Below are 26,725 nucleotides of genomic sequence, written 5' to 3'. Positions count from 1 at the left end.
ACTAGGCTGCCAAAACGAAGAAAGACAAAAATGACTGTCTGTACTTTCAAGCACGTACGCTGGCATCTAATGCATCCATCGAGGACCTGATGGTACAAGCGCGAAAGATCAAGTACGACATCATTGGTATGACCGAGACGAGAAGGCATCCACGCTGTTTTCCACACTGGAGAAGAACTGTTCCTTGGAACATGCGACAAAAGAGGCGTCGGTGGTGTCGGTATCCTTGTCAACACGAACTTAGCCATGAGCATTGATTCATTCGAATGCCTAACGACCTGAATCAAATGATTACACTTGAATAGATGTGGCTCACTGCCAGCAGTTTCTATCTTTGTTGTCTATGCACCAACATACAATTATGGTGAAGGAGAAATTGAGAAGTTCTACATGGAGCTGGAGAAGTTCTATAAAGAAGACCACACCTTGTACAAGATCATTGCTGATGATTTTAATGCCAAGATAGGACCGAGAAGATCAACCGAAGAACTCCACATTGGGACCCATGGCCTAGAATGGAACGAACAGGGTGACAGACTGTCTGAGTTCATCATATCAACCAAGACCATCCATGGTAACTCACAGTTCCAAAAGGCTGAATCTAAATGTTGGACATGGGAGTCTCCTGGTGGACGGTTCCACAATGAAATAGATCACATCATATTCAATCGACGGTTTTACCTGACCGATGTACTGTTGTCCCAAAATTCCAAACGGGATTGGACCACCATCTCCTTCATGCAAAATTCTACTTCACAGAGCAGGGAGAAAGGAATGTAAAGTTTAAGAAGAGAACTCCCAGAACGACCACCAACTGACAACATTGACGAGGAATACGATCGACTGGTTCAGCACCTCCATGATTGTGCGAGGAACGCCAACAGAGAGATAACCACAAAAAAAAACGCCTTTATTCGAACACTCTTGAGCTTATTCGCCAACGTGGCTTGGCGCATGCCTCAGGCAACCACAAGCGAACATCCGAGCTCGCAAAACAGTGCAGAGAAGCAATCAAGGATGACATCAAAGACAGAAGAGCAGCAGTGCTAATAGATGTGGCAGAAGCTGGGAAAAGCATTCGTAATGCCCGCCTGTTCTTCACGAACTACAAGACCAAGATGACTGCCCTCCGACATCCTGATGGATCTATCACATCTTCCAGAAGGGCAATGGAGAAGATTATTCATGACTTCTACTCAGATCTCTTTAATAGCCACGTCCACTTGCCCACATCCAAATTCCGCAGGATGGATATGTCATTCCCAACGTTCTCCCTTCCAAAATCCAACATGCCATCTCGTCGGTAAAGAAACAAAGAGCAACTGGCCCAGACAAGGTCAGACCCGAACACCTGAGAACCTACTCATCAATACACTGGCTCGGTTCTTCACACGCTACCTGTCTGAATGCAAGATTCCGTCCCAATGGAAAACCAGCAGGACTGTACTACTATACAAGAAGGGAGATCCACGACATTGGCAACTATCGCCCAATCTGCCTATTGTCTGTCATCTACAAGCTGTTCACTCCAGTCATCCTGAATATGATTGGCCGAACACTAGATGAAGGACAGCTATGAGAGCAAACTGGGTTCCAAAAAGGATTCAGCACCATCAACCATTTCCACACTATAACCAAGCTCATTGAGGTTTCTCAGGAGTTCAAGATGCTGCTCTAACGTTCATTGATTTAAAGAAGGCCTTTGAGGCGCGTATATGCTGCCCGAGCCCATGTGTGCTTGCGCACACGTGGCCAAGCACATGTGGTGCCCGAGCACATGTGTCACCCGCATCTCCCCTCTTGAGATGTGTACTTTCATGCTTTCGTGTCTAACCTTACTCTCTCTCTCTCTCTCTTTCTCCCCTCCCCCACTCCACACCTTAAAAAATCCTCCAAATAAAATCTATTTACTTCAAAAAAAAATAAAGAAGGCCTTTGATTCTGTTGAGACAGAAGTGGTCATTGAAGCCCTAGCCAATCAGGGCGTTCAAACTCTATACATCAGGATCCTCCGTGAGCTGTATTATGGATTCACTACCAGGATCTCACCATTCTACAAAGAAGTGATCATCCATGTCAAAAGAGGGGTTCGGCAGGGTGATACTATTTCACCGAAACTCTTCAGTTCCACCCTCGAGAACGTCATGTGACTACTGGAATGGGAAGGAATGGGAGTGAAGATAGAGGGTCGGCAACTACACCACCTCTGCTTTGCTGATGACATTGTTCTAATAACACCAAACATCAGCCAAGCAGCACAAATGCTGGCCAACTTCGACCGTGAGTGTGGGAAGGTCGGATTACAACAGAATCTCACAAAGACAATGTTCATGAGAAACAGTCTTGCTCTTGATGTTCCATTCACTCTCAATGGAATGACCATCTCCGAATGCAACAGTTACGTATACCTAGGTCGAGAAGTCAACATGACAAATGACCTGGCACCTGAGTTGTGCAGGAGGAAGAGAGCAGCTTGGAACGCCTTCAAGAGCATAGAAGAAATAACTAAGAGGACGAAGAACCTCCAACTCCGAGCACATCTCTTCAATTCCACTGTTCTTCCTGCATTAACATATGCCTCAGAGACCTGGGCCTTACCAAAACAGGATGAGAACGCTATTCGGGTCTCTCAAAGTGGAATTGAAAGAGCTATGCTTGAAGTATCTCGCTTCACTCAAATGAGAGATAGAATCTGGAGTTCCGACCTCTGTCAATGCTCAAGAATCAGGGACGCTGTCTTGTTTGCCAAGGCATTGAAAATCAGATGGGCTGGACACGTAATGAGATTTAGAGATGACCACTGGACTATAGCCATTACTGACTGGATTCCACGGACGTCAAAAGATCGCATGGACGCCCACCTACGAGATGGTCAGACTTCTTTGTCAAGACCCTGACTGATCGGTTTGAGGCTCTTCATGTTCCTAGGATGAGCAGATGCCATTGGGCTAGCACACAACAGACATGAATGGAGACGTTACTGGCACCCGCTCGAGCAAATCGATGAGTAATGGGGTATCAAGTGATCAATGTTGCAGTCAATGGCTCCCAGGACCACGTGAGTCCCACAATGTTAACTTCTCCAGGACAGGCTCTGCAGAGCAGTCTGGCACCTGGCCCACGGGCTCCCAAGTGGAGAGAAATTCACTCAGAGCCCAGGTCTTTGAAAGAAGCTTAAACATATCATGAGTCAGGTGGGATTTTAAACATTCTCAGGTTGACAATAGGGAAGGAAAAAAAAAGCGAGCGGAATGAACTTTACTGGTGGTTTGTTTAACCCAGTGATTCAGCATACCCATCAACGAATGATAGTGACAAAAACTCTTCAGCAAGACACCCCACCTTTTGGCAGGAGTGCTAATACAGGGGTGAAAGCGTGCAGGCAAGCCAGTCTGATCCCTGACATCACATATGGTCCCCTGAACCCCAGGAGTGATCGAGCTCAGAGTCAGCCCTGAACACTGTGGATGGCCCAATACCCACCCACCTCTGCCCCTCCCCAGAAGTCATTGCACTTCTTTTTTTTTTAGATTTATGATATATATTTTTCTTTTTTTGTAGTAGTAGAATTTTTAAAATTTTATTAGTTTTTATTAAAAAACACCGTGATTTACAAAGCTGTTCATTATACAGTTGTTTCAAGCAGTGTTCCAACACCACCGGTGTGTTGGGTGCAAAGTTCTCAAAGGTTGGCCTCTGTGATCCTCTATTCAGAGCAAGAGTGTTTTTCCTGTGCAGTGAAAGGAGACAGGCCCTCTCACCTCTGGGGAAACCTGTGCTCTGCTCCTGTGTGTGTGTGTGTGTGTGTGTGTGTGTGTCTGTGTCTCTCTGTGTCTCTGTGTCTCTGTCTCTCTCCCTCTCTCTTTCCACACCTGGTGATACTCAGGGGTTACCCTCGGGCATCATTCCTGGTGGTACTCAGGGACCATACAGGAAGCAGGGATCAAACCTGGGTCGGCTTCGTGCAAGGTAAACTCCTTACCTGGCTGTACTATCGCTCCAACTCTTCTCCTGTTTCTCTAACTAAAATGATTCTACTTCAACGTTAATTACTGGTGCACGAATACAGCTTATTGAGTCCCTTTCCGTTGCAGCGCCAGGGAGGGCCTGGGACAGGGAAGCTGAACATTCTAGTGCTAAGTAACCTCTCCCCCTCCCCGCCCCAATTATTATCTGTACCATTTCTCAAGGCTGAACCTCTAGCTGGGAAAACTCAAGCCTCTCCCTGCTTCCAGACTCTTCCCCAGAGTCTCCCCCGCTCGCCACTCAGCATATATTGCTTGTTGGTGGCTGAAAGCATCAGGAGTTTCTTTCTATTGGGAGAGGGGGGAGGGGGATCCCTGGCAGCGCTTGGGGCTACTCCTGGCTCAGTGCTCTGTGATTGCTCCTGGTGATGGGGAGGGGGCAGGAGGGAGGGTTCTTGGAGAGATAGGGAGCCAGAAACTGAACCCAGCCCTCCTGCGTGCATAGCGTGTGCTCGGCCCATGGACACAGCCTGTTCTTGAGAATTCACCCAAGGCCTTGGACAAGACTCTGCAAACGCTCATGAGCACAGATTAGGATAGCAGAACCTCACAAATTCATTAGCACCCTCAGAAGAATGAGATGCCACCCAAGCTTACTGCTCCCCGCCCTCACCCTCACACACACACACATGCACACACACACACACACTCACACACACACACCAGCCACCAGTCAACCAGGTGGGGTGTTGCACCAGCTCCAAGCTTTGAGAAGCGGATTCTATTTCACACTGTCCAGGCATGACTAGAATCTCCTTTTAGCTGAATTGTGCTCATGTGGGCAAGCGGCAATTGACATTGATATTTGCATTGACATTGACATTGATTCTTGCACTTGATATTCTTGTCGCTAAAACCTGTCCTGAGGCTGGCTGAGGCCTGCGGGGGTCTTTGCTAGGGGTACAGCTAGATCTGGCTTAGGAGCCGACTGGCAGTGGTCCTCGGGTCTAGACAATCATTTATCATCAGCCGTCACTGGCTGCCCTGGGAAATGGGATTTTGGGAAGGGGCCCTCCGAATCCAATCAGTTACCCCAGACCCACTCTGAGGGGTCTGGGACTGAGTGGATGGAATGGGCCCAACAGTGATCTGTTTGCTGAGTTTCCCAGGGTCTGAGGCTGTAACTGGATAAGTGGGGCTGGAAGGAAGAGCAGGCAAGGAGCTGGGATGCCCTGGGGGGGGGGGGGGCTGTCTGATGGAACAGACAGAGTAAACAGCAGAAGATACATAGTGGATACTGCCCTCACCTGGGTGATGCACCAGAAAGAGTAGTGGTGGGTGGCAAGTTAGTGCCCTCACTGTGGGTCTCCATCCACTGCAATCATTGAAGGAAACTTACCAAAGTTCCTGTCCAGGGCATTGCAATTTTGACCCCTCCACCGCAAACAATTTTATTAAGTGAAAACTTGCTGAAGTTTTGTCTAGGACTTCTTCTTTTTCAATCGAATCACAGTGAGATAGAGCATTGCAAAGTTGTTCATGATTGCACTTCAGTCATACAGTGTTCCAACACCCATCCCTCCACCAGTGTAATTTCCCAGCACCAGTGCAGTGTCCCCAGTTTCCCTCCCACCCCTTCAAGCTAACCCCCACCATGCCTCTGTGGCAGGCACCTCTCTTCTTTCTCTTTCTCTCATTTTAGGCATTGTGGTTTGTGATACAGGCGCGGAAAGGTTATCGTGTATATCCCTTTACCTGCTTCCAACACTCAGTTCCTGTCCAAAGTGATCATTTCCAAGTAGTATTGTCATAATGGGATGGAGCGATGGCACAGCGGGTAGGGCATTTGCATTGCTCGCGGCCGACCCGGGTTCGATTCCTCCGCCCCTCTCGGAGAGCCCAGCAAGCTACTGAGAGTATCTCGCCCACATGGCAAAGCCTGGCAAGCTCCTCATGACATGCCAAACACAGTAACAAGTCTCACAATGGAGATGTAACTGGGCCCTGGAGCAAATCAATGAACAACAACAGAGGACAGTGCGACAGTGCCGATTATTATAATGGTCCCTCCTCTAGCTTAATTACCCTCCATCTTAGGGTTTCTTTTTTTGTTGTTGTTTCTTCAGCCACTCAGTGCTGCTCCTAGCTCTGTGTTCAGGGGTCCCCCAGGCAGGGCTTAGGGAGACCATAACGGGTGTTGAGGATTGAATCCCAGTCTTTTTTTTTTTTTTTGAATCCCAGTCTTACCTGCTGTATTACCTCCAGCCTGTCCCAAACAATACTGAAGAACAGTTAGCACTGGTATCAGCCTTCCTGATGGCGAGGGTGTGTGTGTGTGTGTGTGTGTGTGTGTGGGTGGGGGGGGGGGGTGAGGGGGAGCAGAGAGAGGATTTTGCTTGCAACTTGCCCCAGGTTCTGGGGCATTAAGAATGAGCATGAAATAATCCACTTATAATTCTAAAACTTGGATGGAGTGTAGTTCTTTTGTGTCAAGGGCTAACAATTCTGTTTCTGGCCTGGGCCTATCCAAAGGAGAGGTGACATGTAAGTCTGGGAAGGGAGCCCCACAGTTTGGTGACTGAGGTGCAGGAGGGTTTGGGGACTGTCTAGAAGGGGGAGGAAGTGGCTGGGGTCCCCGGGGAGGTGGATAAGCTCTGGGCCTCCAACAGTCACTATCAGCCTCTCACAGAAGGTGTTTCCAGGCGAGGCCTGAGAGTATCTTCCCCTCGTAGGCCTGCGGGTCCATCTCACACCACCTCACCTGGACATCTGAGCCTTCTGTCCCCTCCTTCCCCCTCATTGCTCTGCCTTGCCCCTGGCACCTGCCAGCAGGAAGGATGGAGGGGGTGACTCAGCTGCAGAACCCACGACGGGCCAGGCCACCTCCAGGCGGAAATCGGGGCTTTCTTGGCTTCCAGGGTCTCCCGGGCTCGTTCCCTCGGGGGCCCCGGACACTTGGCGGGGTGAGACCGGCCACCCTCGGAAGGGGCGCGGGGTGGGACCCCGGGAGGGCGCGTCGCCGGCCACAATCCCGAGATGACCTCGACCGCGGCGACGGGCACGCCGGCGCCCCAGGGTGCACCTGAGGGGCCGCCCCGCGGGAGTTTAAAGGCCGGACCCCGCCCTCCCGCCCTCCCTGCGCCCGCCCAGGCCGCACCCACTCGGGGCGGTGCGCTCGGCTCTTCCCGGCCGGCGGCGCGCGCGGGGGCGGGACTGCGCGGCGGCGGCGGCGGCGGCGGCGGCGGCGGCGAGGCCGGGCGGCGCGGGGGGCTCGGGCCGGGGGTCCCGGGGCGCGAGCGCCGAGGCGGGTGAGTGTGGCCTGGCACGGAAGGGGGCGGCGTGGGGGGTCGCAGGCGGCCTGCACGGAGGCGGCGGCGGCGGCCCGAGCCCTCCGCGCCCCGCGGTCCCCCCGCGCCCCCCGCGCTGCCCGGTGGGACTCGCGCTGGGGCGGCGCCGTCGGCGGGCCGGGCCGGACCCGGGACCGCGGGGCCGCGAGGCGCGCGGGAGGCGCGGGGTGGGGGGGGGGGGCCGGGGGCGGGCGCGGCGTGGCGTGGCCCTCGGCGCTCGCCGTAGCGCGGCCCGGGACGCGGGCGCCGGGGGGCCGCGGCCGCTGGACAAAAGGAGCGCGCGGAGGGCGCGGGCGGCGGGAGCGGCGGGAGCGGCGGGAGCGGGGTCGGCCGCCCCCCAACACCGGCCAGCCGGGCCCGCCGCGCCGCCGCGGCCTCGGCCCGGCCCCGACGAGGTAGCGGCCACAGCGCCGCCTCCGGCCGGGCGGGCGGGGCCGTTGGTGCGCGGGCGCCGCGGCGGGGCGGGCGCCGGGGGGCTCCGGGGGGCGCTCGGGGGCGGGGGGGGGCCGCGCCCCGGCTGGGCGCAGGGGCTGGCGCAGGGAACACGAGGGGCCGAGTTGGGACGCCCCCAAGAGTTTCGCAGAGCGGCGGGGACACGGTGGGGAGGGACACGGTGCTGGGCCCTCGACTTGGGAAGGGGGGCGACGTGGGACCTGAGACTCCCATCCCCCCCGCCGATGCACCTCGCGCCTTGGGGGTCCCATTATCGGGGGGCGCCCCCTCTGCAGCGGGAAAGTGCTGCGGGGCGTGTTCCCGCCCCCCCGTGGTGGGGGGGGAGGAAGAAAGCAGGTTCCCAGCTGCCCCTCTCCTCATGCCCAGGCCCGGGCTGTGCTCCCCAGGGCGCCCCGCCACCCCCAGCCTCTTTGGTGTGTGTGGGGGTGGGGGGCGCACACACGCCGGTGCCCAGGGCTGACCCTTCTGGCTCTGTACCCAGGGATCGAACCCTGGTGAGTCGTGTGTAGGCCAGAGGTCCTGCCCCCCACTGCGTCCCATCCGAGACACCCCCCTCCCACCCCCGCCAGGGCCTCTGGTTGGAGCTGGGGACCTACCCTGGGCATCTGACCCTCTTGTGAGTGGTCAGCTCAGGCACAGGTGTCAGCAGCAGTTGGAGATCAGATCTGAGCTGATGGCCTGTTTTACTTTCATTTTAAAAGCCTGTTGTAGCTTGGGCAGTGGGTGCTGTTTCCTGCTCAGTGCTAGGGAGTCTCGTTCCTGGTGTATCCAGAGGGGCAGGGACTAGACCCCGGGCTCCTACTTGGGCCTGGACATGCTGACCTCTCTCCAGCCTTGCTGCCTGGCTTTCCGGGTGATGCTCGGGGCTTATTCTGGGCTCTGTGCTTAACTCCGAGGTATTATCTCTGCGGCCCCCAGATGCCCACCACGAGTAATAAATCATGTTAGAATTACGTGAAATTCACATGTCAAGACCCATAGATACAGTTTTCACCGCATCAGAGCCAGACTATTTTTATTTCTGCTGCCACAGAGGCAAAACTATTTCCTTCATGGTGCTTCAGAGTCCTTCCCCCTGTTAAAGGGAAGGTGTCTGTAAGATCCTGCTTAGAAATGAACAGGCAGAATGGACTTAAGTGACTTTAGGCCAAAAGTGGAGGGAGAGGGGCTGGAGCCATAGCACAGCCGATAGGGTGTTTGCCTTGCACGCAGCCGACCTGGGTTCAATTCCCAGCATCCCATATGGTCCCCTGAGCACTGCCAGGAGTAATTCCAGAGTGCAGAGCCAAGAGTAATCCCTGAGCATCTCCGGGTGAGACCCAAAATGCAAAAAAAAAAAAAAAAAAAAAAAAGTGGAGGGAGAGACTGGTACCTTCATGAGATTTTCATAGAGCCTGCACCTGTGTCCCTGAGAAGGTAACTTGCCCCTGCGCTGTTTTGCTGCTTTGTAGGCTGGGTGGACTCATGGACCTGATACTTTTCTCCTGAGGAACAAACCAACTTGTTAGGAAAAAAAAATGGCATTCGTTGCAACACAAGGGGCCACGGTGGTTGACCAAACCACTCTGATGAAAAAGTACCTTCAGTTTGTGGCAGCTCTCACAGATGTCAATACACGTAAGTTGGTCCTTTTTGTCGTTCAGCCCTGCACTGCAGAACAATGAAAAAATAGTGAAAATAAAAGCCGTGCACTCATTGACCCATTCACCTCGGTGCAGAGTGGATTTTTGAGAAAGATGGTCATGTTTATTTTTTTTAGGATTTCTTTTGTGTGTTGTGGAGAAGCAAAGTGATGAGCTTTGCTGGCTGGAGTCCCAAAGAGGCACACGTGTGTGTGTGTGTGTGTGTGTCTGTCTGTCTGTCTGTCTGTCTGTCCGTGCACATGTGTGTCTGGAGTATGAGTGTGTGCATTAGTGATAGGGACTAATTGTGTGCCCTCTGTTGGACGATGACAGTCAAACTGATAAGATCTGATTGCTTCTCTTAAATGAACAAATCCTGCCATTTAAAGAACGTTTTAAATGGAATTTCAACGATCTGATCATTTGTCTTGTTATTTACAGCTGATGAAACAAAGTTAAAAATGATGCAGGAAGTTAGTGAAAACTTCGAGGTATGAGATTTCTGTTTTCCACTTTTCATTTTGTAGTCTGTGTGCTGTTTCTGTCAGGAACTCAAAAGTCACTCTCTTTGCTATTGTAATTGCACTTCAGAACGGAAATATGAAAATTGGTTCATAGTATTGTCTAACTTCTCTTCACGCTTATGATGCTGGATTCCAAACAATGTTAAGAAATGTTGCTTTTAAGTGGTTGAATGTTTTTTAATTTTATTTGATTTTATGGGGGGCTTGTTGCTTGGTGCTGGGGGTTGGATTTGAGGCCAAGCCATGCAGGGCTTACTCATTGCCCTGTCTCTCTGGCCCCTGTATCGTGTGTGTTAAAATTTTAGTTATGGGCCTGAGTGATAGTACAGTGGGTTGGGTGTTTGCCTTGCATGCAGCAGATCAGGGTTTGGTCTCGGGCATCCCATATGGTCCCCTGAGCTCGGCCAGGGGTAGTTCCCGAGTGAAGAGCCAGGAATAATCCTGGTTGGCTGTAATCCAGTAATGCAGCATTTCTGGGTTGGCCCAAACGCCTTCACCCCACCAAATTTTTTTTTTTTTTAGTTCTGTACTGTAGGTTTAAGTTTAAGAGTTTATTTGTTACTGCTTTCTGCTGAGTTTATTATTTGCCCAGGTGTTATTTTCTTACCTGTTTGTTTTTATGGTTGTAGAAGTTTGTTAAGATCATAAATATCACTTAACCTATTCCATGGGGATCCATTCAGTCAGTGCCCCTCAACTGATTCATTCTCCAAAGTAACAGAAGGACTACCTGTTGGAAAAATAAATCTTCCTGCAAAATTTGCTCCTTGCGGTTTTGCATAAATGTCCTATTGATATCTGGTCTTTCAGCTAAAATGGATTCTATTTTTAAGAGCATATTTTCTTTTTATTTTTTTGCATATTTATAGTGACTACTTTTTTGGGGGGTGGAATTAGGGCGTCTGGGTCATACCTGGTGTTGCTTGGAGGCGGTCACTCTGGGGGGTGCCCAGGGGATCTTGTGGTGTTAGGACATTGTCCCCCCACCCCCTCCGGCCTCATTCTGGCCCTAATGTGACTGCTTTGAAGTCTGCTAAATACCTGGGCCACTTGTTCCATTTTCTCTGAGATTTAGTAGGTGTTTGTCAGGTCCTGACTGGTGTGGGAGACACAGGCGTTCTGGGTTCTGTGACTTCCTTGCGTCAGGACATTGGTGTTCTCATGGCTCGGCTGTGGCTGGCTCCTGGACCACTTTTTGTGCTCTTGATTTTCTGATGCTGCAGGAAGGGTCTGTGGACAGCCTGTCCTTCCCTTCTCTAATTTGGTGGAATTCAATTTCTGTTCTTGTCTTCCTGGGACTCTCAATCACTGATTGATTTGGGGGCAGCTTCACTGGGCTATATCTGGTGTTCTGAGGCCTTACTCGGAGACTTTCCAGCCAGTGGTGTGCCAGAACTGTCTTCCAGGAGGAAATGCCGAATGTTTCCCCCCTGGCCCTCCTGGAAATAGGGCTGTAGGCCAAATAAGTTTACCCATTTCTGCTGAGGCCAGGTCCTCCTCAGCCTGGTGTCTGGGTGTCACTGAGGTGTGTCTTTGCTCTGGGCTAGCCCAGAAGCCCACCTCACCCTGCAGTGTTCTCTGCATCCGGATGCATTACCCACCACGGTCTTTCCCTGGGAGTGCAGCCCAGGCCTCAAGCAAGCCCAGGGGCTCCAGGGAAACCATTTTCTCATTTTTTAATTTTCTTTTTGTAGTTTTTGGTTTCTGGCCCACGCTCGGTAGTGCTCAGGCTCACTCCTGGCTCGGCACTCTGGGATCACTCTGGCGGGCTGGGGCACCTGGGATGCCGGGAATCGAACCCCGGCTCAGTCACGTGCAAGGCAAATATCCACCAGCCGTCCTGCTCTTAGTCCCGCTCGCTCCTGGAGTTCACTTCCTCTCCGGGTCTCTGCCCTGCAGTCCCCAGGCCGTGTTGGAGGGCCCCAGCTGGGGACTGCTCCTCAGCTCCAGAAGCCTGCCGCGTTCTTTTCAGCCCCCAGCTCGGAACGCAGGGGCTCCTGCCAGCCTCTTCTGTGGCCTTGCACTGCCTCTCGTCAGCCTGCGGGAGTCTTGGCTTACTTTTTCCACTTCATGGTCTGTCTGGTGCCAGTTAGTCTTTGTTTTTGTTCTGGAGCCGTACCCAGCTATGGTCCGGGACTACTCTGAGCTTTATATTGGGAGGGGGGAGCTCAGGCCTCTGAGAGGTGTCCGTAGGGAACTTTGCGTGCTGGGGATCGAGCCTGGACCTCCCCCGTGCAGTTGAGTTCTCTCTCTGGCCAAGATGCCAGTTAGTCTTCGGGTGAGGGGTTAGGGTCAACATCTAGTGATACTCAGGGCTTACTCCTGATTCCTGGCAGAATCTCGGGGGTGGTATCAGGGATCGAATCTGGGTCAGGTGCATACAAGGCAAGTGCCTTACCCACTGTCCTGTCTCTCCAGCTCCATATTTCTTTCTTTTTCTAATGTGATTTTTAATACTTTGGTGAGTTTTGTTCTTTAGCGAGACATTTCTGGGATTTGTTGCCTTGAACTGAGCTGGATGACAGTTTTCCTGACAGGGAACAGAGAGAGAGTACAATGGACACTTGCCTTGCACCCAGCCAATAGCATTTGATGCCCCGCACCCTATATGGTCCCCTGAGCCCTGCCAGGAGTGATCGCTGAGTGCAGAGCCAGGAGGGGCCTCCCTGCCAAAAAGAAAAAAAAAAAGAAAAGAAAAGTTCCTGAGATTAGAGACAGAAGTAAAGAATTTTCCCTTGACCAGACTGCTAAAGCAAAAATGTTAATAAGAACAGGGGTGGGGGGGTCGCATACGCTAGGTCTGTGTTCTGCATCTTCCTGGGAGAGAAGCCCGGCTGTCTTCAGGCTTATCGAGAGGCTCTTCCTGTGGAACCACCTGTGGTGCTGTGGGGAGGCGCTCGTGGCCAGACAGTCCTTGGGTTGTGTCGGCTGACCGCTCCCTCTCATGAGGGCAGTTAGCAGACAGGTGCCTGGCTGCGGCCGCAGGTGCTCTGCCTTAGGGGAACTAGAAGGTAGGCAGTGTGTGTGGGGCGTTTCCAGTTAAGTGCCTGTTGAAGTCTGGTGTGGACAACCTTAGGTGAAGGTTAGTTGTAGTTTAGGATGACTGTCAGAAAATTCTAGGTTGCCATCACTACCTCCCTAGAAAAATACTTAAATGGGTAAAAATGAAAAGTGCCCAGTGATTTTCGGAGTCTTAGAAATTTATTTCAGTCCTTGGGGCTGGAGTGATAGTCCAGTGGGGAGGGCATTTTCCTTGCATGCGACTGACCCAGGTTCGATCCCTGGCATCCCTGAGCACCACCAGGAGTGATTCCTGAGTGCAGAGCCAGTAATAACTCCTGTGCAGCGCTGGGTGTGACCCAGAAAAGAAAAAAAAAATTTCCAGCCCTGGCTCCAATCCCTAGAACTGCACCAAAAAAAAAAAAAGAAAAGAAGAGAAATTTATTCTATTGACTACATGAAGGATAAGATTCTGGGCTATCTTTCAGAAGTGCTTTTAGGACAGGAAAAGATGCAGAAACGTTAGAAATCACCCGAAAAACACCCATGGATCAAGAAGCCAGGGGCCGCGTGAGGAGGGCCAGGGTTCCAGAGGCATGTCCACTGCGTCTGCGGAGAAACCAGAACCTGCGTGGTTGGTGCTGTTGGCAATGGCCTTCCGGTGCCAGCAGCCCTTTCCTTGAACCTGCATGCCGGAGTCTCACGAAAGTCTTCAATTTGGGGAGGAAAGGAGACAAGCACAGTTCTTTTCTTTTTTCTTTTTTTTCCTTTTTGGGTCACACCCGGCGGTGCTCAGGGGACCATAAGGGATGCTGGGAATCGAACCCGGGTCGACTATGTGCAAGGCAAATGCCCTACCTGCTGTGCTATTGCTCCAATCCCCTGGGGCCTTTATTTTCTAATTTCATGGGGCTTGAGAGATAGTACAATGGGGAAGGTTTAGCTTTTTCCTCACCCAGTGTTAGATCTGTGGTACCCCATACGGTCCCCTGAGCCCTGCCGGGAATGATCCTGAGTGCAGAACCAGAAATTAACCTGAGCACCATCAGGTATGGCCAAAAACCAAAACCAAGAAAGGTAAAATGACTTTTTAGAGGCATCGTTTAGATTGTGGCAGAGCTAATTCAGAACGTGCTCCAATTTAACCTTTTCCACAGCATGAGACTTTCTTGTTTTAACAAAAAATTTCAGCATTTATTTCTCCTGTATTGGTTTTTTGATGTGGCAATTACCCTAATTTATTTAAAACCATATTTCTTGGCATGGAACTCCTGAAGCAGATTTAAATACCTTCCATGGCAAATCAGTCTGGTATTCTTCTGATTATTCAGTGTAGAAATCAGCGTGAGTAATAGTTAAAGTTTATCTTTGTTTGAGAGACTTTTCAAAAAATGAGACTCTAGGAATGAATACTAGGGGATTGATAGTATTAAATTTATTAATTTTCAGATTCAACATTGATAATAATGAAAGAGATATTAATATGCAGTTAACACAAGGTGGATGTGGAATATTTCTTGCTTTTATTTTTGGGTATTTTTAGAAAAGTTTAAAGCATGAATATTTGGACTGGAGAGATAGCACAGCATGTAGCGAGGGCATTTGCCTTGCACGCGGCCGAACCAGGTTCGATTCCCAGCATCCCTTATGGTCCCCTGAGCACCGCCAGGAGTAACTTCTGATTGCAGAGCCAGGAGTAACCCTTGTGCATTGCCAGGTGTGACCCAAAAAGCAAAAAAAAAAAAAAAGCGTGAATATTTATGATTAGTGAGTTAGTCGGACTGGAGCGATAGCACAGCAGGTACGGCGTTTGCCTTGCAAGCAGCCAGCCCGGGTTCGATTCCTCTGCCCCTCTCGGAGAGTCCAGCAAGCTACCGAGAGTATCTCGCCCTCATGGCAAAGCCTGACAATCTCCCTGTGACGTATTCGATATGCCCAAAACAGTAGCAACAAGTCTCACAATTTGTTGTGAGACATTACTGGTGCCCGTTTGAGCAAATCGATGAACAACGGGAGGACAATGGACAGTGCAGTGCTACTTAAAACTGTGCCAAAGCATTTAAAACTGTGCCAAAGCATTTAAAAGTTTTAAAAATTACCATGGGCTTTATGAATGTAGTTGATAGTTTGAGGTAGTTATGACGTGTGATGTAACAACATTTAATTCCAAATTGAAATTAAGTGTATGAACTGAAATGAAATTTAAGCATATGAACTAAATGGAGTCTTCTTTTCTCTTCCCATCACCAGAACGTAACGTCATCTCCTCAGTATTCTACATTCCTGGAACACATCATCCCTCGATTCCTTACATTTCTTCAGGATGGAGAAGTGCAGTTTCTTCAGGAGAAACCAGCCCAGGTACATCAATGAGGAAAGGACGTGTCCTGTTGGACAGTTGCAAGTGTTTTCTTTTAATACCACTCTGAAAACATCCACTTGAAAATGAAAGGTGTTTTGGGGCTGGAGATGCGTTGAGTAGCAGGCTAGCCCCATGTCTGGCCTCCTGAGCCCTTTCGGGAGTGATGCCCAGCGCAGAGCCAGGAGGAAGCCCCAGGTACTCGGGGTTGTGGCCCCAAAATTTAAAAAACATAAATGGAAAAAAAAAACCCTAAAGTTTTATTGATTGAGGAGAATTTCATCCAGGTCATTGCCTTCTCAATGAAATGTGTTGTTTTCACTTTGTCCAGGCATGATCCATCTGTGTCCTGTTCGTTACAGACCTATTCCAGGTTATACAAAGAGGGAACATGAGTTCAGTGACTCTACCTTCTTTTTATCAGTTCTTTCCATTTCAGTTCTGGTAACTCAGGGCTGGTTTTGTTTATCCCTCTCCCTCTCTTCATCATTTTTCCTTCTTGGATATTTTGGAGACACACTTTGTGTGTCATGCTCTGGGATCTGTATGTGGTGCCGGGTACTGAGAAATGATAATTGATTTGTTGGGTTTTGGGACCACACCTAGCAGTGCTCAGGTTTCATTTCTGGAACTGATGGTGTTTCTCCAAGGCCCTTTTATCTACACATTTTATCCTGTATCTATTAAAAATAGTGATTTAAAAAAAATAGCGCTTAACCATAACAAAGCCAGCAGCTCATTCTGGAATGAGCTAATGTTATGGTTAATAGCTCTTAACCTTTCTGAAAAGAGCTCTTAATGTTACGGTTAATAGCTCTTAACCATAAGAAAGCCAGCAGTTGGGGCTGGAGTGATAGCACAGTGGATAGGGCATTTGCCTTGCACGCAGCTGACCCGGGTTTGATTCCCAGCTTCCCATATGGTCCCCTGAGCACCGCCAGAGGTAATTCCTGAGTGCAGAGCCAGGAGTAACCCCTGAGCATCGCCAGGTGACACCCCCCCCCCCAAAAAAAAAAAGCCAGCAGCTCATTCCGAGGGCTGGAATGCATGCTTTACATAAGTGCTGGAGACCCTGGTTTGATCCCCTGCACCCCATGGTTTTCTGGGATTGCTGGAGCAACCCCAAGCTCTGCAGGGTGTATGTAGACCAGGACCAAAAGGACTACAATAACAGTGAAAATCTGATTGCTGAATGGAGCATCTTCGTGTTCTACGATGCGGGATCTTACAGCACTGACTCCCTCCTTCATTTTCAGCCTCACAGACAAGAATCGTGAAATCTCACACCGAGTAGGATGGAATTAGGTCTCAGACCCAGATCACTGGAGAGAGTATTAGTGCAAGTGATTCATGAAAGGAGACTTGAGTTCAGTTGGTTTGACTCTCATTGTAAACATGCTCCGTACGCAGAGGGTAGTGACCTTCAGCTGACTGGCTTACTTGATTTGGTGTAGCAGTGTAGAAATACTAAAAATACGGGTTTGCAGCTCCTACATCAAAATACATCTGAAAAATAGGATTGTTTCTAAAATAGAGCTCACTTTATACCAGAGACGGTGATGCTTTTAGGATGTGAAGGAAACGATGCTCTTCAAAAAACTGTATCTTTACGTTTTTATTTTTCTTTGCCAGCAACTGCGGAAACTAGTTCTTGAAATAATTCATAGGATACCAACCAATGAACATCTTCGTCCACACACAAAAAATGTTTTATCTGTGATGTTTCGCTTTTTAGAGGTAACCTTTCACTTTTTATTATTTAAGCACGTCAGGCGCTAATAATTTTCTTATACCTCTGTCCTAAAACTATTTCTCATTCTCTAAAGCAGTGAGAATGAGTTCTTTGCTCACGGGAGTGAAGATTTTCATAGTGTATTTGTCAGCTAGTTGTGAGAGTCTTTAACAATGAGGCACTCGGGCACAGGCTTCTTTGTCCTCATGCTTCTGTCGGTTAAGCTCGGAGGATGCTTGTGCCTCTGCCTGTCTAGTTAACCTCTGCTTTTATTTTGCCGTTCTTAGTCTTAATGTGCTTAAAATTTCTATCTTGTTTGTAGTCCCTTTGGGAGGATGAGCCGGGGGAGGGGAGTAGTTAGGTTCAGGTTGATATTTTTTAGCTGTGTTGTGTTGGCCTCGTGTGTAAATCATGGGAGACGCCTGAGTGTTCTGTGTATAAAGTGCACGCGCAGGCCTGGGGTGGGGGCTGTGTTGACCTCTGAGCAGTGTCCCCAGCGTGGGGGTCCTGAGGATAGCCCCTGCAGACCACGCATGCCTCCTGCCTGGGGAAGCTGGTTCTGCGGGTTCACAGATTTCCAGCAGAAAATGCTCAGAAAAAGAGTCTGTATTCTCTTGGTCCTCAAAAGTATAATCAAGAACTTTTTTTTTTTAATAGACGGAAAATGAAGAAAATGTTCTTATTTGTCTACGAATAATCATTGAGCTGCACAAGCAATTCAGGCCGCCCATCACGCAGGAAGTAAGTGTTGGTGGGACACCGCACCCGATGCCCTCCTGTCGGGGGAGGGACTGTGTGCTTTTGCATGGAAGTTGTGGAGCCCTAAGCTGGGGAAGTTCCTTATGGGGTTGACGGAAACTTTAGTTGCTTGTTTGAATAGGATGATTTTGCAGTTTGTTCAGTAGTAAAAATGTGTTTGCTGATGAAGCTGGCCACTCTTTTGGGAGGATTTTGGTGTTAACTGGTCTGACTGTACCTTCTCTGTTGTGTGAGGAGTCAGTGTGTGTCCCGGAGATGGCCTCACTCAGAATCTGCTCTGCTGTGTGGGCTGGGTGACATGGGGTCATCTGGAAGCCTTTTGAAATTTTTTTACATAGAAAAGGAGACAGTCCTAGTCTATTGTGATTTTGCTTAAAGATGAACTGAGTTGGCGAGGAAAGTTGTACAGCAGTCAGCATCTGCATGTGCGCATTGTGTGTGCTGAGTCAATGTTCTTCCGCATGGCCCGGGAGATTCTCAGAAGGCTGGGGCACGTGATTTTGCCTGCTCCGGGTTAAATTCCTGGTTGGTAACATGGAATTTAACTCCTGGGCACTGAGCCAGGAGTAGCTCCCTAACACCACTGGTGTGGCTACCCGAAAACAAAATCTCTGATGATCGCTTTAGTAAATGCCTATAAATGATGACTTAGAAATTAAAAAAAATTAATGACAAAATAGAATTTTTTCCATCTGAAAATAATATTTAGTGTCTTGATTCGTTTTTCTTCAAAAAAGTTTTTTGTGTGGGGCTGGAGCAGTAGGACAGGGGGGAGGTTGCTTGCTTTGCCCACGGCCGACCGGAGTTTGATCCTGGGCATCCCATGTGGTCCCCTGAGCACTGCCAGGAGTGATTCCTGAGCACAGAGTGAGAAGTAACTCCTGTGCATCATCAGGTATGTCCCAAAACAAAGCGAAACAGAACAAAAAATTTGTCCAAAAGTTCCTGGGCCACACATGTGAGTGTTTGGGACTCATTCCTGATTCTGTGCTCAGGGGTCACTCTTTGACAGTGCTCAGCGTATGGGGCGCTGGGGATTGAACGACGGTTGGCTACCTTTATTTTTAATGGATGCACGTTACTATTTTTTTGTGGATATTTTTAGGTACGTAAGGCATTTCCAGTATTTTGAACTGCCCTCTAGCTGTGTCCCAAGAAGCAAAATTTGTATTTTGACTCTGACAGTTTTATTACCTGTTTTTGCGTTCTAGCACCTTCAGATTCAAAATTTTTTCTTAACTAATAATAGTACTTTTTGTGCAGAGATAATCTCTCTTTTTTTTTTTTGCCCCCCCTTAGATTCATCATTTTTTGGATTTTGTGAAACAGATTTATAAGGAGCTTCCAAAAGTAGTGGTATGTTTTTGATGTCTTTTAATTTTATTAATTGTGTTACTAATACATTGCAAAGGGAATAACTGTTGAGTTGAATGTGTAATTCGGGGATGCTCAGTTTAGAATGGGGAATGTTTCGTGGCAGTCAGAATCTTGGTTGACAAATAAGTCTTTTAGTGTCGACGTTTACCTAGTTACTGACGGGGGAGGTGTTTGGGCCCCCCCGACCGTCTCACCCTGTGTGCTCTGGGGACCACGTGTTCCTGGGGATGGAAACGGGGTCATCTGCACAAAAGACCGGCGCTTAACCTCGTCTTCTTTCTCAGGTTCATGGTATTTTATTTTTGACATAAAAAAAAATATATGGTTGGTAACATGGTCCCCTGAGCACTGAGCCAGGAGTAGCCCCCTAACATCACTGGTGTGATGGGCCAGAGATAGCTCAGCTGGTTGGAACACTTGCTTTGCATGCTGGAGGTCCTGTTTGGTCTTCACACTGCATGATCTCACGAGCACTGTGGGGAGGAGCTTGTGGCACGGGGCAGGGAGTGAGCCTTTATCTGCCTCAAGGGACTCCCTTCTGAGTGGGCATCACTCAGGGTCAGTGCCCCATCCTTCCTCCCCAAGCTAGTATAAAGTCGTAGGGGAGACGTTTCATCTTGCCTCAGGTCACACTCTGACAGGTCTCTTCATTGATGCTGGAGGTGGAGATTGTATTGCTCTCAACATCCGAAAGCAGCAGGCGGGATTTCCTGGGACCCCTGTCAGGAATTGCCTCAGGGACACCTGGTGGTGCGGGTTCTTCCACCACATGCTGGGCGGAGCTCACGAAGGAATGTTGTGGTTGGCTTCAGGACAAACGGTTTCTCTGCTTCCTCTAGAACCGATACTTTGAGAACCCTCAGGTGATCCCCGAGAACACAGTCCCTCCCCCTGAAATGGTCGGTATGATCACCACCATCGCTGTGAAAGTCAGTCCTGAGCGCGAGGACAGCGAGACAAGAACAGTAAGTGTCTCTGGGGCTGCAGGGGGAGGAGGAGAGTGACTCCTTAGACCGTCACGGTGCTTTCTTTCTCTGAAACATTTGGAAGCGTTTGAGCTAAGCTACTTGGCCATGAGAAGGCAGCACCCACCTTGCTGTGGTGGGGGTGGGGGAGGCAGAGAGAAAGTGGAGTGTGGAGTGGAGAGGCTGGAGCAGTAGCACAGCAGGACGCGGGCTCGATTCCCAGCATCCCGGAGATTCCCCTGAGCACCGGCAGGAGTAATTCCTGCACCGGCAGGAGTAATTCCTGAGTGCATGAGCCAGGAGTAACCTCTGCATTGCTGGTGTGACCCCCCCCCCCCCCAAAAAAAAAGAAAGTGGAGTAGAGTCCAGGCTTGTCCGACTGCAGTAGCAGTGGCTCAGCCCAGGGTTGTGCATCAGGGAGCCCATTAGTAGCTCGAGGTCATAGGTCACTGCCGAGCCATACGCTGAGAGCTGGGATGATCTCAGCCTCCATGTGGGTCTCACTGTTGGAAAGTTTATGAACCTTCATTCTGACCTTATTTTTCCTCTCACCTGAAAAACCTGTCTTGTGGAATGTGAAGGTACATATTGTCTGCAGGTAACGAGTTTGCTCCTAAGTGACACGCATTGAACATTCACTGTGACAGCAGATCGAATTAAGACTTATCCCTGTTTCATCTCTGTGCCGAAGTGATTTTGTGGAATGTTTCGACTTGTGCTTGGATAAGAAAAGACATTCTAAAGTTGTTTCCCGTTTACCAGTCTCTGTTTGGTTCTTTTTTTACCTTTTATTTTCTTTGGTTTTGTTTTGTCTGTTCCTGTCCATTGCCCTTTGGATTTTGACATTTTCCCTATCTATTTTATAAGTTTTTAAGGGTTGACAGTATTAAAACAATTTTTTTAAGAAAGCAAAATAGTTTCTCAGGATGTAAATCTAAATTTTTTTTTTCTGAGGAAATCCACCTATTCATTAGGCAATCACCTATAGAAGTGATTTTGTTGGAACAATAAAAGCTACATTCAGGGGCTGGAGAGATAGCACAGTGGGTAGGGCATTTGCCTTGCACGTGGCCAACCCAGGTTTGATTCCCAGCATCCCATATGGTCCCCTGAGCACCGCCAGAAGAAACTCCTGAGTGCAGAGCCAGGAGTAACCCCTGTGCATCGCTGGGTGTGACCCAAAAAGCAAAAAAAAAAAAAACTACATTCATAGCTCTGTGTACTTTGCTTTCAGATCAGTTTGGATTTTTAACAAATATTTGCAAAGATGTGTTACTTCATCCCAGTGAGGTGATACTTACTGGTGGATTCTTATTAGGGCTGTTTTAGGTGGCACAGCGATGATCTTGCTTGTTTATCTCTTTCAGCATTCCATCATTCCAAGAGGATCTCTGTCTCTCAAAGTGTTGGCTGAATTGCCCATTATTGTCGTATTAATGTATCAGGTATGTGCGTCAACCATCAGGGTCAGTGTGATGTATAAGTATGAGTGTGTCAGATTCTTGGGTCTTTGGCTTATTTCATGGCACGGTTCACTCTGCTAAGCGCCACACTGATAGCAGACAGACTAGACCACACTACTAGAGTGAATTCTGTGGTGTCTTTGGTGTGCCAGAGCGTCAAAGCATGAAAAAAATCTCTTTGCTTTTAGCTCTACAAACTGAATATCCACAATGTTGTCGCCGAGTTTGTGCCACTGATCATGAACACTATTGCGATTCAAGTGTCCGCGCAGGCCAGGTGAGATGTCCCGGGCAGCCGCGGTGGCCCCAGCACACACATGAAGCTAGAGTGCTGGCTGAATTCCCGCCTCACAACCTTGATCTTGCCTTTGTGAGGGTGCCAGTAGTCTTTACGTTGAGAGGAAGTAATACCTTGGTTTTTGGTGATGGTAAATTTAAACCTGTTTTTTTTGGGGGGGGGTGACACCCAGCGATGCTCAGGGGTTACTTCTGGCTCATGCACTCAGGAATTACTCCTGGCTGTGCTCGGTGAACCATATGGGATGCTGGGAATCAAACCTGGGTCAGCCACATGCAAAGCAAACACGCCTTCCCCACTGTGCTATCACTTCAGCCCCTTTAGACCTATTCTTTTTTTTTTATATATAATTTTTATATTTTAGTGAATCATCATGAGATACAGTTACAGACTTACAGACTTTCATGATTATGTTTCAGTCAAACAGTGTTCAAGTACCCATCCCTCCACCAGTGCCCATTCTCCACCCGCAATGTTCCCCGTATCCTTCCCCCGACCCCACCCCACCCCTTCCCACCTCCTGCCTCTATGGCAGGCACAATCTCTCTTACTCTCTCTGTTTTTTTGGGTGTTATGGTTTGCAGTACAAGTAACAAGCAGCCATCATTTAGACCTATTATTTATTTATTTATTTTTTGCTTTTTCGGTCACACCCGGCGATGCACAGGAGTTACTCCTGGTTCATGCACTCAGGAATTACTCCTGGCGGTGCTCGGGGGACCATATGGGATGCTGGGAATCGAACCTAGGTCGGCTGCGTGCAAGGCAAACGCCCTACCTGCTGTGCTATTGCTCCAGCCCCTAGACCTATTCTTTAGGCAACATAAGCTTTACCAAGTGCTGTAACTTGGGGATCACTGAGCCTTTCTCACTCTCAGGCCCGGCTCTTGCTGTGACTTCAGTGTCAGTGCAGGCATGCTGGTCTCCTACCCATCTCCTGGACGCTGACCAGTTGTGTCCATCCTCTGCGGCCTCTCCTGAAGTTTTCCCTCCCACTTGGAGCTTTCCTGTTTCAGTAGCAAACATTCCCTGCTGGGGCTCAGCCTTGTGGCCGCAGTCAGGACAGGGCAGGGCTGCGGGTGAGCTGGCTCTGTCTGCGGTCCCGGCCTGGGTCTCTCACGGAGAAACAGGCAGCCCGGTGTGCCTGGGAGGGCATCAGCCAGACATTGGCGTCACAGGCCTCTCACTAAGCGCTGTGCAGTGCCGAGGGAACCGCTCAAGCCCTTTTGGATGCTCAGAGCGGCCGAAGTATGTACACATCTCCCTGCTGTTACTGTGCTTTTTTCTGTGAGGAAATCAAATCTTGGTCTTGTAATTTTCTAATCTTAATATCATGTGAAGATTTAAGAGCTAAGTTTTGAAATTTTTATTTACTTTTCATTTAGGCAACATAAGCTTTACAACAAGGAGTTGTATGCTGATTTCATTGCTGCTCAGATCAAAACATTGTCATTTTTAGCTTATATCATCAGAATTTACCAGGTAAGTTTTCTGACTTTGGTTTGAAATTAGGCTTTTTTTTTTTTTTTTTTTGGATTACACCTGGCGTTGCACAGGGGTTACTCCTGGCTCATGCATTCTGAAATTACTCCTGGCAGTGCTCGAGGACCCTATGGGGTGCTGGGAATCGAACCTGGGTTGGCCAGTGCAAGGCAAATGCCCTACCTGCTGTGCTATCACTCCAGTCCCTAAATTAGGTTTTCTTGAGAGATGATTTATATGCAGTGAAATTCACTGAGGACTCAAGCAGCAGTGCAGTGGGCAGGGCGTTTGCCTTGATGCCGTCAGCACAAGCTTGGCCCATGGTGCCCTGTATGGTCCTGTGAGACCACCAGGAGTGATTTCTGTGTTCAGAGTTGGGAGTAACCCCTGAGCATTGCTTGATGTGGCCCCAAAACCAAAAAAAAAATCACCTTTTCTAGGCATACAGTTCTGTGAGTTCACAAATGCATGTTGTTGGTGACCACCAGCAAATCAAGAGGGGGATGCTGGGAATCAAGCCTGGGTCAGCCACATGCAAAGCAAACATGCCTTCCCCACTGTGCTATCGCTTCAGCCCCTTTAGACCTATTTTTTTTTTAATAATTTTTATATTTTAGTGAATCATCGTGAGATGCATTTACAGACTTACAGACTTTCATGATTATGTTTCAGTCAAACAGTGTTCATGTACCCATCCCTCCACCAGTGCCCATTCTCCACCCGCAATGTTCCCCGTATCCTTCCCCCGACCCCACCCCACCCAGATTTGGTCACCTCCCAGATTTCCTTGTCTGTCTTGTGCCGGTTTCCTTCTTCTACTCCTGACAAACACTGTTTCCAGTCCCTGAGTTTTGCCTTTTCTAGATTGTCCTCTAAGTAGACTATGCAGTGGATTTTGTACGACCTTTTGAGTGCGGCAGCTTTTCTCACCAGTGATCCTGAGGTTTGTCCTTCTGTCATTGGCGTCCGTCGCTTCTGTTGATGGCTAGTTGTCTTTTTCTGCCCAGGTTGCCCTCATGCGACTCCACGGGCTGAGCGGCTTGAAGAGTGAACGTTGGCTTTCTCATAGTAGACTCTCGGGGGGGCCAGTAGAGTGGATGTTTGCTGAGGGCTGCCATCTGGCTTGCTGCATCCTCCCAGGCTGGTGAGGGGGATGAGAGCCAACTTTCTTATTCTACAGGCCACAGTCCTGTCAGCTTCGTTTCTTGACCTCTCGATGTGGTCAGACCCTCTAGATGTGGTCACTCTGGGGGTCGGCTTTCAACCTGTGAATTTGGGGGGGTGGGGGTGGGAGGGGCAGAGAGCAATGTGGCCGCAGCATTTATTTGTTTGGGCATACCACAGTGTGTCTATCCATTCACCAGTTGATGAACACTTGAGTTACTTCCAATTAACGAAAAAGAATCCCTAATATCTAATTCACGGGCCATAGAGGTTTGATCCCTGTCTCTACTCATGGTCCCTCACTACCATGAGTGAGCCCTGAGCGCTCTTCCATGTGTCACCAGCACCAGAACAAAAAGGATCTATAATTCACACAGCGTACAGTTTGCCCTTTTAACGAATACATAGACACTTTTTAAGTGGTTTTTAGATTTTTTTGGAAGTTGTATAACAAATGATGTGGGAGATCGAAAACTTTCAAAAAATGGCATTCTCAAACTGATACAGAAGTGTTGAATGCTTTTCTTGAAAATATCTGTGAAATGGTTTTACTTCTTTAAAAAATTTGCTTTTTAGTCTTGCCTACTCAAATCATAAGACCCTGAAGGGAGAAAATACCTTCTGCTACTTCAGTTCATGCAGTATTTTTGAGTAAAACTCACAATTTAATGGTTCTAATGTATGGAATAAACTTGGTTGTAGTCTATAGTAGTGAAATTGTATTAGAGGTGAATTTTGGTTAGTGATTTTATTTCAGGAAAATGAAAGTAAAAATGAGCGTGCTGCAGTGTTTAAAATAAAAGTACCCTCTGAGGGGCTGGAGCCATAGTGCAGTGGAGAGGGCGTTTGCCTTGCATGCAGCCGACCCAGTTTCGATCCCCAGCATCCCGTATATAGTCCCCTGAGCACTGACAGGAGTAATTCCTGAGTGCAGAGCCAGGAGTAACCCCTGTGCATCACCGGGTGTGACCCAAAAAGCAAAAAAAATAAAAATAAAAGTACTCTTTGAGAGCATTTGTAACCCTATCAAATGTCTTTGAAAGTGCTTTTCTAGGTCTTGCTAGAAGATCATTAAGATCATGAGCTCACAGAGAAAGTGGAACATGGTTTAAAGCACCTGCCTTGGGTAGCGCTTCTTAGTGTTTTAGTCAGCTTCGGTGTCTTGGTGAATCGCCTTCCTGAGACACTGCAGAAGGATGGCGATGAATCTATTCTGAGTTGGTAGAGATGTCTCTGGTGTTACGTATTGATTGGAATTTTTTTTTAAAGTTTGCTTTCTTTCCCTCGTGAAATCGTGCCCACTCTCGCCTAAAGTTGGGCAGATCTGTAGACAGCGTCACAGTACATCGTAAAGCTCTCCTGCAGGAAGCCTCCTTCCCTCCTCAGGGGGGCTGGACAGTGCTGCTGGCAGAGCCGGGGCCCAGCAGGCCTGCGAGCTGTCTCCCCCAGACGCTCCTTGTTGTTTGTTCTCCCAGTGGCCGTTGTGCGTCCGCACAGACTTCAGACTTCTCTACTAGACTTTACTAGACCTGTTACTTTGGGGTCAAGCCTAGTCTTGGGAGGATTTGGGAGGTTTATGGAATATTCTGGGGCCTGGACTGTGGCTCAGTGCTAAAGCCTGTGCCATGTGCGTGAGACCTCGGCTTCATCTCTGGCACCGAAGGAAAAAGGAAGTTCTTCTTGCACGTTTCCCTCCCCACCCCAGCTTGCTGCTATCCTCCCTTCCAGGAGCTGGTGACCAAGTACTCTCAGCAGATGGTCAAGGGGATGCTGCAGCTGCTGTCCAACTGCCCCGCCGAGACTGCGCACCTGCGGAAGGAGCTGCTCATCGCCGCCAAGCACATCCTCACCACCGAGCTGAGAAACCGTACGTCCCTCCCGCGCCTCTCAGCGGGGCACCCTTGGCCACACCCGCTCCCCCGGCTTGTCTCAGCCTTCAGCCTTCATCTCTGAGGCTTCACGTTTTTTCTTTGATGTTGTCTTGAATTTATTCTCTCTCTTTGCCTCTCATCCCACTTGGGCTGTCTGCTTCTCTCTTTGTCTCTTCTCTCTCTCTCTCTCTCTCTCTTTCTCTCTCTCTTTCTCTCAATACCCTCTCTTTCACTTTCTCTCCCTCTGTCTATGTCTCTCTGTCTCCTCTCTCCATCTCTCTCTGCCTGTCTCTCTTCTCTCTCCCTCTCTCTGTCTCTCACTGTCTTTCTCTTTCACTCTTTTC

At 49.2% G+C, this 26,725-nt stretch overlaps 1 protein-coding gene and 1 non-coding gene across 2 annotated transcripts in view; both read left to right on the top strand.

Moving 5' to 3' along the window:
• Positions 1–7,197: 7,197 nt before the first annotated feature.
• TRRAP (transformation/transcription domain associated protein) overlaps positions 7,198–26,725 on the top strand; it is an 87,308-nt gene continuing 67,780 nt past the window's right edge. The window contains exons 1-12 of the mRNA XM_056128491.1: positions 7,198–7,274; positions 9,217–9,382; positions 9,829–9,878; positions 15,162–15,272; positions 16,903–17,007; positions 17,660–17,743; positions 19,061–19,117; positions 19,978–20,103; positions 21,471–21,548; positions 21,755–21,843; positions 23,250–23,346; positions 26,239–26,377. Coding sequence (XP_055984466.1) covers positions 9,283–9,382; positions 9,829–9,878; positions 15,162–15,272; positions 16,903–17,007; positions 17,660–17,743; positions 19,061–19,117; positions 19,978–20,103; positions 21,471–21,548; positions 21,755–21,843; positions 23,250–23,346; positions 26,239–26,377 — 1,036 coding nt within the window. The 5' untranslated portion in view covers positions 7,198–7,274; positions 9,217–9,282. The remainder of the gene's footprint in view (positions 7,275–9,216; positions 9,383–9,828; positions 9,879–15,161; positions 15,273–16,902; positions 17,008–17,659; positions 17,744–19,060; positions 19,118–19,977; positions 20,104–21,470; positions 21,549–21,754; positions 21,844–23,249; positions 23,347–26,238; positions 26,378–26,725) is intronic.
• Positions 9,544–9,746, top strand: LOC130036675 (small nucleolar RNA ZL1). Its single transcript, XR_008794438.1, has one exon. It is a non-coding gene; the product is annotated as a small nucleolar RNA ZL1 (small nucleolar RNA).

This window comes from Sorex fumeus, unplaced genomic scaffold, assembly GCF_029834395.1.
Source record: "Sorex fumeus unplaced genomic scaffold, SorFum_2.1 ptg000064l, whole genome shotgun sequence".
Taxonomy (NCBI): domain Eukaryota; kingdom Metazoa; phylum Chordata; class Mammalia; order Eulipotyphla; family Soricidae; genus Sorex; species Sorex fumeus.
Note: the sequence above shows the minus strand (reverse complement) of the source record. Positions and strands in the feature narration are given on the sequence as shown.